Raw genomic sequence first — 12,962 nt, 5'->3', positions numbered from 1 at the left:
AGTCTCCTCTACCATTGTATTACTGTCCAAGTCTCCATTTTATCTATTAGCCGCTGTATTAAAGATGTTGCTATATCATCTCTAGGAGCATATTTGTTTAGGAGTATTATATATATTATATTATACTACAATATTGTATATCTATTTAAACTAGATATATAATGGGTACCTTTCAACTATAAGAAAATATAATGTCTTGGGGCCGGGTAGGTGGCGCTGGAGGTAAGGTGTCTGCCTTGCAAGCGCTAGCCAAGGAAGGACCGCGGTTCGATCCCCCGGCGTCCCATATGGTCCCCCCAAGCCAGGGGTGACTTCTGAGCACATAGCCAGGAGTAACCCCTGAGCGTCAAACGGGTGTGGCCCAAAAACCAAAAAAAAAAAAAAAGAAAATATAATGTCTTGCTTTTTGCTAAAATAAATGGAACTAAAGAATTACACATTAAGTGAAATAAGTCAAGAGAAATACAAACAGTGAATATGAATTTACATACTTAATGTATAAAAATGTGATATATAGCTATACAAAGTATATAATATGTGATATATAAAAAACAAAGAGTAAAAAATAATGTCCAGGGATCAAAGCAGTGGTACAAATGGTAGGGTGTTTGCTTTGCACGCGTTAACGTAGGACAGACATCAGTTCGATTCCCTGGTGTCCCATATGGTACCCAAAGCCAGGAGTGATTTCTGAGCAGAGAACCAGGAGTAACCCCTGAGCGACACTGGAGTGTGGCCCCCAAAAACAAAACAAACAAAAAAGAAATAATGTCCAATAGGAAAAAACCCTTTGATTTTTTATGACAGAACTGATGTTATTAAAGGTGCCATATAGAAGAAGTTGAAAGGAAGGTTCCTATGGTCAGTGGTGTAGAAATATTGCCACTACTATATTGCATGTGGTATAATATTGTACCCCTATGATTTGTTAATACAGTGTTTTTAAATCAGTCTAAGCTTAATAAGATAAAAAATAAAATATAAAAATGTCAAAGTTTTAGACAATTTACAATGAAAATGTTTATCAATTAGAAACATTATAAAATGGCTATCAACTCAAGTTAATATATAAATATTTAAATTTTTAGAAATAAATGTCATGTGCAGTATTTTAAATAAAAACACAATTACTTAGACTATTTGAACTGGAAGCAAACTCAATATTATTGGCTGACAGAACCAAACTATCATAAAACAAAATAAAATTACTTTTATTGAAGACACTTTTTTATTAAAAGATAGAAATCAGGACAAGTGTAACAATAAATATCTTAGAAAGATGAGCACATGAATTGAAATTACATGACATAAGTAACAGTGATATATAGAAATTATGCAAATAGTTTGTATTGAGATGACTTTTCACATAAAATCTGTGCTTTGCTTTTACTTCACCATTCACAAATTCTAGATAAGTTTTATATATTAATAAAAAACATGCATTAACATCAGTTAATTTGCCCCTTGCTTCTCATTGTTTATTTATTGTATTGCTTTTTATTATTACTTTTTATTTCCCCTAAATATTCATTGTTTCATTCTCAGCAATTATGTTATAAACTCTCATTGCAAATTTAACCCTGTGCATTCTTTAATGTTAAGATCATGCATTTAATAATTATCTGCAGATCCATAATTTTGAAAGCAAAACTGCTACATTAGTTAATGCTTCTCAACATTTGCTTGAATTGATATAGAAGTGTTTTAGTACCTAAAAATTTTATGACTACTAATGAATATTATAAATTCACAACTTTATAGTGTTATTTTAGTATAGCAGTCATTTCTATTTGCTTATTAATTTTCAATACAGGTTAAAATAATTGAATACATGTGAAATAAAGTAGACTAAGAGAAATTATGTTATCATAGGAAATATATGAGAAATAACTAAACTAAAATATGTTCTGATAGTTTATAATCACAAATACAAGTAGAAAGGAAGGAGATAATACTAAAAAATAAGTGGTTATTTTAGAAAACACAACTCATTCATAGACTGAAATAATTCAATGTTTGATCCTAAAATAAGAATCTGTCTATTTGCCCACGTGCTTAGAAAACCATTATCAATGATTTTCCTGAGTGATTTCCATGTGTGATTCTCAGTATTTATTCATAAGCTTAAAAGCTGACAGATCATTAGTGGTGAAAAAGAAATGATATATCACTCTCCAGCAATGGAAGTCCATGGAATGGTAGTAATCAAAGCCAAATTTTTGTCAAAATTCAATGCAAAACTGTCCATAAAATAGAAGCTAATTTCATAGGAAGTAATTTTGGCATAAAATTCATGGAAAAATCACTTGTGAGAGAAAAAATAAGCTTGGTTTTGAGTTTTAGAATATGTAGAAGCATAGAGAAATTATATAAACATGTCATTAAAATTTTACTGTTCTTTCTATTATTCAAATGAAAAGTAATGTATACTTTTAAGAAATAAAATTATATTTTCACATTGTGTTAGTTTTGTCTCATATTGACCTTTGGGTTTCTGACCAAATTATACAACATATCTAGGAATTATAAATTCAGCTGGCAATCAAGCATCTAGTATTTTACTTTGCCTATACAAAAATAGTTGAATATTCCGTTGGGAAGAGTTTCCAGTGGGAAAAGCTGCAAAACAGAAATTATTTAAGACCTTCTTCCCAGTCCAAAACTTCGAAGAATCCCTTGACGAATTTGTTTTGTTCTGACACTGTAAACAATAGGGTTAAGGACTGGAGGAAGAAGCAGGTAAATGTCAGCCATGAGGATATGAACTATTGGGGACAGATGCTTTCCAAAGCGATGAACCATTGACACCCCAATAACAGGCACAAAGAAAATGAGCACCACACAAATGTGTGATACACATGTGTTTAGTGCCTTTTGCCTCTCCTCACGAGATGCAATGCCAAGCACAGCATTCAGAATCAAGACATAAGAAAGCAGTATGAAGACCGAATCCACACCCAGTGTGACAATAACTATACACAGTCCATAAACACTATTGACCCTGGCATCTGAGCAGGATAATTTTAGAACATCCTGGTGCAAACAGAAGGCATGAGAAAGGTTATTAACATGGCAGTAGTGATAGCGTCTCAGTAGCAAAGGAGTAGGCAGAACAACTCCCATACTTCTTAGAAGACAGGCCAAACCAATCTTGCAAATGACTCTGTTAGTAAGGATAGTGTTGTAGTGCAGGGGGCGGCAGATAGCAACAAAACGATCAAAGGCCATGGCTAACAGAACTGATGACTCTAAGAAAGTGAATGTGTGTATGAAGAAGAGCTGAGTATAGCAGGCATTTGCGTGGATTTCCCGAGCATCAGACCACAATACTGAAAGCATGGTAGGAAGTGTGGATAGGGACATACCAAGGTCAGTTAGTGCCAAGATAGACAGAAAATAATACATGGGCTGGTGGAGTGAGGGCTCAATCCAGACAACAGAGAGAATGGTGACATTACCAATAAATGCTATCAAATATGCAAAACAAAATGGTATTGAGAGCCAAGAATGAATATGCTCCAGTCCAGGAAATCCTTTCAGGATGAATAAGGGCTCCGTAGTATCACTGTTATTCATCCAGACCATAATTGTAATCCCTAACAGTGAGATATGTTTTGTACCTTTCATGTTTCACACCTTAAAGCAAATGCTCATTATCATAAGCAATGCAATCATGATACTATATGTACTGCTTTTAACCATAGAAAGAAGAGAAAAAAATGTCTCTTAAGTTCTGTAAGAACTTTATCACTAGTATGAACAGAAAATTCAAGCAAAATGTGGATCGCTCATATATGCTCGTCTTCCCAAAAAGTTTGGTGGATTTTCATCTAGACCACTGAAAAAAAATAATCTGCAAAAAATTAGAGAAAGAAACCTCATTATGCATTATAGCTACTAAGAAAACAGGTTAATCAGAATAAATTGAAACAGATTTGTGTACATTCCAGGTGGGAAATATTCTTGAGTCAATCATTTATTGTTTAGAGCTGTATTTCCATTTGTGACAACTGAATTGGTCTCTATATAATTTACCTTTGTGTTTCTCTTTATTTTATACTTTAAAGTATTAGCAATTTAAATATGCAATAACTTATGACAAACATCCCACTATATGAAAAATGAATATTAGAAAGAATGAAAGCTATAATCCCAGCCTAATTACATATAGTTTTATTATTTATAAAGTAACTGCTCTTCAACTAAAATATAAGGTTTAAAAGTAAATATTTAATACTTTTCTATTTACTTAACTTCCCACAGAAATAAAAAATAAAATAAAAGAATCTATTAAATCAAACATATATTAAATGTAATAAATTTGAAATCACAATTAATTAGTAATATAATATTTGGCTTTAAATTCATTTTTTCTTAATGCTAAGTACCTTAAAATTTTTTAGTTCAAATTTTGGATTACTTACTAATTTTATGACCCATCTGTACCTACTTTTATTTATTTTTCTCTGTTTGATTTTTGGGCCATACTCAGTGACACTCAGGGGTTACTCCTTGCCTTGCGCTCAGAAATTGCTCCTGGCTTGGGGGACCATATGGAACACAGTCCGTTTTAGATCAGCAGTATGCAAGTATTCAGTAGCATGGGCCAGAAAGATAGTAGAATTTGTAGGGTGCTTTCATTAAATGCAGCCAACCTGGGTTCCATCTGCAGCATCCTATATGGTCCCATGGACCCACCCAAAGTGATTCCTGAATGCAGAGCCAGGAGTAAACCCTGAGCACCAGCAATTCCAAACCAATAACAAATTAAAAGAACCAATATTAAGTACAGATATCTTAGATTTTCTGAGCCTCAGATACACCTTCCTTTACTCATTTCTATCCTCCAGGGTTTAAGTGGAAATATATCTGGTGCTTAAATAAAGCAATCATCCATTCACTATATTCTTGTATACCAAAATGAATTCTTGTCCATAACACTAAATTTTCCTATGTCATCAAGAAAAATGGTAAAGTACTTAAAATGAATAAAGTTCTTAGCTGATATTTTTATTACTATTTCCCACTCAAAAATTTCTGTTCTAATTTCTATTCTAATACTCATCTCATCTAGACATTAACATAACACTCTAGACATTAACATTAACTTTTCTGTTCATGTGCAATTTATATTGTGATCACAATAAAAATAATTGACCCCTTTTCAAGAAATTATTTTTTTAATTTCAGTTCTTTTATTTTACATTTTTTATTTTTTAATAATATTTTAAGCACCATGATTGCAAACATTTTTGTAGTTAGGTTTGTGGTGGGAAGAAATTCTTTTCAACATATTCTTCTATTCTAAAGAATTGTCTTCAATTCTTCTAAACTTCTAATCAAATTTGTATTGGCTAACAAAGAACTCATAAGATGGTAAAGTGATCTATTTTTTCACAAATCTTTCTCATTATTGTAAATCCTCAAAGTGTATATTATAATGTTTAGAAAAATTCAGCTGTAAACCTGTCTATATTTTAAATTTTAGATAGGCAATAATATTCCTATTTATACCCTCTCTTAATGCCCTATATGTCATGTTTCTCTCTTTTTATGAGAAACTTTATTGCTGTCCTTCCTCTATTAGTTTTTTAATATATCCTTATATTATTAGTGATTATTTTTAAAAGTTCTTTATTTTAATATATTTAGTCATAGTGATGTAAATAAATGGAAAAATTATGGGACTACTGAAAATACTTTTCAAAGAATAAAAGCATAAAAAAGACTCAGGAAAGACTCATCTACTATATAATAAAATATAATTGCTGAGGATTAAGAAGACCATTTATGGATAAGAGAGTTCTTTGAGTGGGTTAGATATTTATCTGGCATGATCTGACATGATGCATATTAGGTCCCCCATCACATATCATATCCTAAGTTTCATCAGAAGTGATTCCTGAGCACACACACACACAGCTAGGAGTAAGTTCTGAGAACAGCTGAGTATGAGCTCAAAACAACAACAAAAAATGCAGAAAAATGATCATTTATTTGCCTCTTACCTGTCTTACCTGTACTCCTCAAAAACTGTCTTCCATTGTGAAGGCTATAGTAAAATTGAGAAAAAGAATGAAGTCATAATTACAATATATCATAAATTTCAACATTGGTTACAAGAATATGATCCCATTGTCTTTCTGCACAAATACACACTGTGCTTCCAAGAATTTTTATTCCTAGTGCTTGTATCTTAACACAATCTATGCTGAAATGTATTTATTTTTAAATTAAAAATAAACAGACTTTAAATTAATATATAGCCCAAGTACATCAATTTAAGTGTTTATTTTAAAAATATCCCATTTCATATGTGATGATGAATTTTCACTTTCTCTAACTAAATGTTCCTTCATTTGTAAGCACTTTCATTTTTATTTATTTCTCTCTCCATGCCATTTAAATTGCCTTATAAATATCTTTATCAATTCTGTTCTGTGTTCTTACCTAAAAGAATTTCCACCATTCCTTGAAGCTCAAACGTAGACTTTTTAAATACAGTTGTTACAATTTTGATTCTTTAAGCACCTCAAGAATGCAGAACCTTTGCCTGCATGTCTATTTATTTCACCTATATAAATGATCTTGGTATCCTGGAGTTTAAAATTGGGACCTAGTAAGAGACTCTCCTGGATCCCCAGAGATGAAATTAATATAAATTACTTTAAAAAAGGTTATGCCAAGACATATGATTATAAATCACAGAATTGCAGAAATATGACTTTATCTATGTTATAAATTACGAAGAATTACAATTCTTTGTTTCAAATATAATACTCTTACCAAATAAGTTTATGGGACTAAATTTATTCTAAAAACTCTAACAGAGAAAACTAAAATATTAGCTTTATAAGTACATCCTTATAAAATTATGCTAATTAAATGTAGAAATAGACATGTTGTAAGGTGTTTATTAATAACTAAACAAGGTTTTTCACCGGATATCTATGATATTGTCATTGAACATCATTATCAAATTGTCAATGTTTGATAATCACTAATAAGCAGTTATTTTTCTTGGGAAAAAAGCCCTCTGATTATTTTTATTTTATTTATTTTTTTGGTTTTTGGCTCACACTCAGTGACGCTCAGGGGTTATTCCTGGCTCTGTGCTCAGAAATCGCTCCTGGCTCGGGGGGCCATATGGGATGCAGGGGTATCAAACTGTGGTCTGCTTAGGTCAGCCTCATGCAAGGCAAATGCCCTACTTCTATGCCAGTGCTCTGGCCCCTACTTTATTTTTAATTAAGAGCCTGTGTTGTCTCTGCACCTCTTTTTTCACCAATAACATTTCCCTTAGTTTGGCAGTCTTCCTTCTATCTTATTTGAAATCATACATTTTTTTCTATTTATTGGTTTACTACATAGGTTTAGACTTTGTTGCAATTTTGCCTTATTTTAAATTTAATTTAATTTTGGTTTGGAGTCCACATAAAGATGTACAGAGGGGATATTCCTACTCAGAAATTATTCCTAGCTTACAAATGGGGCATATATGGTGTTGTGTATATACATGACATTGCCTACATATAAAGTAACAAACAAACAAACAAAAAAATTGGGGAGAAAAGATAAATAGAAACTTAATCAAAGAAAAAATATAAAAGGCATATAAAATTGCCCTAAATGACCATCAGATGGAAAATGCAAATCAAAACAAAAATTGAATATCATTTCACACAGTAAGACTGACACTAATTAAAGAAACCATTTTCACGATCTGTGGACAAAGAGGGGTCCAAGTTCATTGCTGGTGGGAATGTCAACTGGTCACTTATATTTTTCTAATATAATGAATATCATCATCTGTAATCTTTTGTATTTTTAAGATGCCTGTTATAACATTTTTCCTTTAATTTATTATCCTATTATTATCCTATTATTAGGGTTTTCTCTAGTTTCTCTTTGTGAGTATAGTTAAGAGTTTGCTATTATTTATTGTCGAAAAGGAATAGCACTTAATTTTATTGATCATTTGCATTTATTGCCAGATTGTTTTAGGTGGTAGCTTGAACCACACTAGGTAGTGCTCACAGTTATCTTTCTTGACTCTTTGCTCAGGAGTCACTTCTGATATACAGTGGAGTATGTGAAGTGAAGGTGATAGACAAGTACCTTGATCCTTATACTATCTCTCTCACTCATGGTGTATTTTTAAATCTCCTTTCTTCTATTAATTTGGGATTCACTTATTATTTTTTTAGTTTCCTAAAATATGATAATACTGTCTCCACCTTTTCTTGTTTTCTCATATAAATTTGAATCGAAATAAACTTTTCTCTTAGTACATACTGTTTTTAGTGTACTCATTCATTTTGATAGTTTGTGTCTCCATTCAAAATTTTTACTTGGGAATTACTTTATTTCTCTTTTGTTGTAGTTGTTTTGTTTGTCGGTTTGTTTGTTTTGGGGCCACACCTGGCAGCACTCAGCAGTTACTCCAGGCTGGACGCTCAGAAATCACTCCTGACTTGGGGTCCATATGGAACAAAACAGGATCCAACCCAGGTCTGTCCTGGGTCAGCCGCATACAAGGCAAATGCCCTATTGCTGCGCTATCGCTCCGGTCCTAGGGAATTACTTTATTTCTTCATAACAAATTTTTACATTTTCTAGTGTCCTCCTCTTTTACTTTCAAGATCAAGATACTATTTTTTTACCCACCCCGAGATACAATTTTTGTATGTCTTTCATATCCTAAGTTGATTCCTAGATATCTTGTATTTTGCATACTATTTTATGCATACTTGTACTATTTATTTTATATTATTTGTGTATAAAATACAGAAGATATTTACGTTTTGATTAATTTGTTGTTTTGGTGTCAGAACTGGTAATGCTAGGAGCTTACTTCTGACTCTGTGCTCAGAAATTACTCTTAGTGATATTCAAGGGAACATGAAATGACTTCGGTTTGTCACATGCAAGGCAAATACCTGGACTCTTATATTATTGCTTAGTTCCAGTGTATTGATTTTGTAGTCAGTTACATTGCTGTTTTAGTTTATTATTTTTAGGCTTTTATTTTTAATAGATTCTTTAGAATTTTTATGATAACTATTATATAATTTACTATCAGTAACAGTTAAACTCCTATTTTCATATTGACATATATTTGATTTATTTTTGCTATATTTCTGTTGCAAGAAATTACAAACTATATTGAATAAAAATGTTAAGTGATGATGGCTTTGCTTTGTGTCTACTGTAAGAAGGAATACTTTGAAGATTTCAGTTTTTTTTGCTATGAAATATGAAGTTCTCTGTGGGTTTGTTGTAAAGCACATTACGATTGTGTGACTGATCATGGAATAAGGTAATCCTCATTCAATTTTGTCTACGTTGTACATGGGCAAAACAATGGTGCTTATTTGTTCAATTTAATGTTTTTAATTTGTCATGTTGGGAGTTTCCATAAAGAATCTCAGGATAGACATTTAAAATTGGAGCTATAATCAAGATATTTTCTTTAATAAATCATTCTCTCAGGTTTGTACACACTTGCATGATAGTTTCTTATCAGATTTTTCCAAACATGTCAATATCCTAGCTTACTGTCAAAGAGATTTCACTTTCCAATTCTATGGGTTGAGTCCTACAAAATAAAGTTACAATGAAGAGACTGTCAACACTGAATCTATAAAGTTAAATAAATTCTTCAAAAAAGACTGATCCTGGGGCCGGGTAGGTGGCGCTGGAGGTAAGGTGTCTGCCTTGCAAGCGCTAGCGTAGGACAGACCACGGTTCGATCCCCCGGCGTCCCATATGGGCCCCCCAAGCCAGGGGCGATTTCTGAGCACATAGCCAGGAGTAACCCCTGAGTGTCAAACGGGTGTGGCCCAAGAACCAAAAAAAAAAAAAAAAAAAAAAAAGACTGATCCTATCATATTAAATGACTATTGTTTTCTAATTTGACTTACATGTTAAAAGCACTGGTTGCATTACTAATTTTTCTAATCACACTTTTTTACAATACAAATATAAAAATAAACAAACATCATCAGAGATTCTAAACTTAAGATGCAATGAAATCAGTTAAAATTTTGAAATATTCAATTTTACTTTACTAAAACAGAAATGTTGCACTGGTGAAGGGGGATATTCTGTTTATGACTGAAACCCAACTACAAATATGCTTGTAATCATGGTGCTTAAATAAGGATATATTAAAAGAAAGATTATTAGCTAAAAATAGTTTAAGAAAAAATTTTTAATTATTTTTATTTTTTATTTGTGTTTATTTAATCACTATGGTTATAAAAATGTCTGTAGTTGGTTTCAGTCATAAAAAATTGCACCCCCTTTACCAGTACATCCTTCCTGCCAGCAATGGCCCCATCTTCCTCCTCTCCCATCCACTACCTGTCATTCGATTTCTCTCATTCACTACCATTGTCATGATAGTTGTTGGTGTAGTTATTTTTCTAACTGCACTCAAAGATTTTTTTGGGGGGAGGGACAACACCCGGTGATGCTCAAAGGTTAATCCTGGCTATGCACTCAGAAATTGCTCCTGGCTTGGGGTACCATATGGGAGGTCGGGGATTGAACCATGGTCCTTCCTGGGTCAGTCACGTGCAAGGCAAATGTCTTATCTCTGTGCTATCACTCCAGCCCTGCACTCAACAATTTTTATGATAAGCTTCATATCATGGTCTGGTCCTTTGAAACATCAAAATTTTCCCTTATTATTACTATACTGTCTTTTATTTTTTTTAATCCCATATATGAGTGAGAATATCCTGTATCTATCTCCCTCTGACTCATTTTACTCATTTCACTAAATAGTTTCCATGTCTATCCATGTATAGGAAAATTTCATGACTTCATTTCCCTGAAAGCTACCTAGTTTTCCATTGTGTATATGTACTACAGTTTCTTTAGCCACTCATCTGTTGTCAGGCATCTGGGTTGTTTTCAGATTCTGGCTATTGTAAATAGAGCTGCAATGAACACAGGCATGCAGAGGGCATTTTTGAGTGTTTTTGTGTTTATAGGGAATATCCCTAGGAGTTGTATTAATGGATCATATGGAATATCAATTTTCAGTTTTTGAGTAATATCTATATTGTTTTCCAGAAAGGCCAAACTAGATGGCATTCTCACCAGCAGTAAAGGAGAGTTCCTTTCTCACCACATCTCCATTAATACTGATTGTTCTTGTTCTTTGTGATATGTGCCAGTTTCTGTGGGTTAAGATGGTACCTCATTGGTTTTTTAATTTGCATCTCCCTGATTAGTGATGTGGAGCATTTTCATGTGCCTTTTGGGCATCTGTATTTTTTCTTTTAGGAAGTGACAGAGTAATTTCTTTGAATCACATAATAGTTGTATTACTTTTCAATGACTTATTGATACCCCTCCACTCTCTTATTGGTGTACTTCAAAAACCATGAGAAACTATACACATAAAATAACATAAAATAGCAAGACTATACAAAAAATGCCAGCTAAAAATTGTGCAGTAGATTCAGAAATATGTATTTGACCTCCCAAAAGTCTATTCTATAGTAAACTTTGATGTTCATCTACTGCTAAAAACAGCATTATTGAAGACACTAAGTGGAATTTAATTTTTCAAAATTGTCCATGTTTGCAGGAAAACGTCTATAAATTTAAGCAAATAAAATTTAGTGAAGAAGCGATATAAAGTCATAGATATAAAATATTGAAGCTTTACTCTGAGATTATGTGCATGTCATTCATAATGAAAGAGAATGAAATAATTATTTCAAAGAAGCAGTTTGATCTTAAACAATGTTTTCCTCTGAGAACTAATTCTTTCCAGTTATAGAGGATTAATGATTCTCAAACTCCAGTTTACTTTAGGGGAATTTTTCTATAGGGAATTTTCTTCACTATTTTTACAGTCTGTTGTGTTAGAATATTCCAAGTAGTTTCAACAAATAGGTCATCAGATAGGTTGGACTAATTCTTGCAGATCAAAATACTTATTTTACCATAATAACAGTAAATTTTTGGTGACTGCATGTCACCTCCAATTCCCCTCTATTTCCAAGAACTTACCCACCTTTTGGTAAGTTTCTTAATATTCACAACAATCACTTACACCAGATCCAGAAAGAAACAGACATGTAATCTCTCAAAGTGATTTGGAGAGATTCCAACAGTTCTATAAATACTTTGTAGAAATCTAGCAAGTCTTGCCAAATGATAGCATTTGATTAAGTGTTAAGTTAGAATTTTGAGCTGAACACGTAAGTACTCAAAACCACTAGATACTCAGTCCTTTTATTGTAGTGTTTCCTGAGTGAAGATCCTGTCCTTGTTAGTATACATTGTTTTAAGATACAGGTAAATAAGATCACTAACTCTGAAGTGGGCATTAGTGAGAAAACAATAACTACAGTGGGAGTTCCAGAGCATTAGTTGGTCTAAATAGAACAAGCTTCTTATTAGGTTTAAACTTTTGTGCAAATCCTTCACTTGACTAACAACAAAGTAATTATAAAGACAAGCAGACAAACTATATCTGCAGTTCATAGATTTTTAACCAATAATCTGGAGGTGGATATTTGGGGATGTGTTTCTTAGAAAGTAAGGACCAATAAAGTCTGTTCAAGCTCCTGCAAGGTGTCAACAGTAAAGTGCTGCCCTCCTCACAAGGAAGCCATCAAGCTGCACTTAAGACCACTAGAGTCATGCTGTAGGAGCCGGTCCTAACCTCCAAAGGTACAACGAGATGTACTACTAAGCTTGGGTAAGGTTATGTTCTTTGTTATTGAAAGGCCCTTCTCAACTTCCACCTGGATCATAGCAGGTTGTCTTTTCTGGGGAGACAGATAGTAAGATAAAGTAGATTTATTAAAGAAGTATACTAATTCGATGATAACTCAGAGGGAAAAATGATTGATCTCCAAAAGAAGAAACATATACTGTTAAGGAATCCATTGGTTGAGTGGAGTTCTGAATTGCTTGATAGTTCTTGATTACATAGT

The 12,962-nt window shown here is 32.7% G+C and overlaps 1 protein-coding gene across 1 annotated transcript; it reads right to left on the bottom strand.

The window, feature by feature from the left end:
• Nucleotides 1–2,637: 2,637 nt before the first annotated feature.
• Nucleotides 2,638–3,585, bottom strand: LOC126018455 (olfactory receptor 51L1-like). The gene has a single exon (XM_049780590.1). It carries the CDS (start codon nt 3,583–3,585, stop codon nt 2,638–2,640), a length of 948 nt encoding a protein of 315 aa, XP_049636547.1.
• Between the last annotated feature and the right edge of the window lie 9,377 nt (nt 3,586–12,962).

The sequence above is a fragment of the Suncus etruscus genome, chromosome 9, assembly GCF_024139225.1.
Source record: "Suncus etruscus isolate mSunEtr1 chromosome 9, mSunEtr1.pri.cur, whole genome shotgun sequence".
In the NCBI taxonomy this organism is placed as follows: Eukaryota; Metazoa; Chordata; class Mammalia; order Eulipotyphla; family Soricidae; genus Suncus; species Suncus etruscus.
The sequence above is the reverse complement of the archived record's forward strand: the minus strand, read 5'-3'. Positions and strand labels throughout refer to the sequence as shown.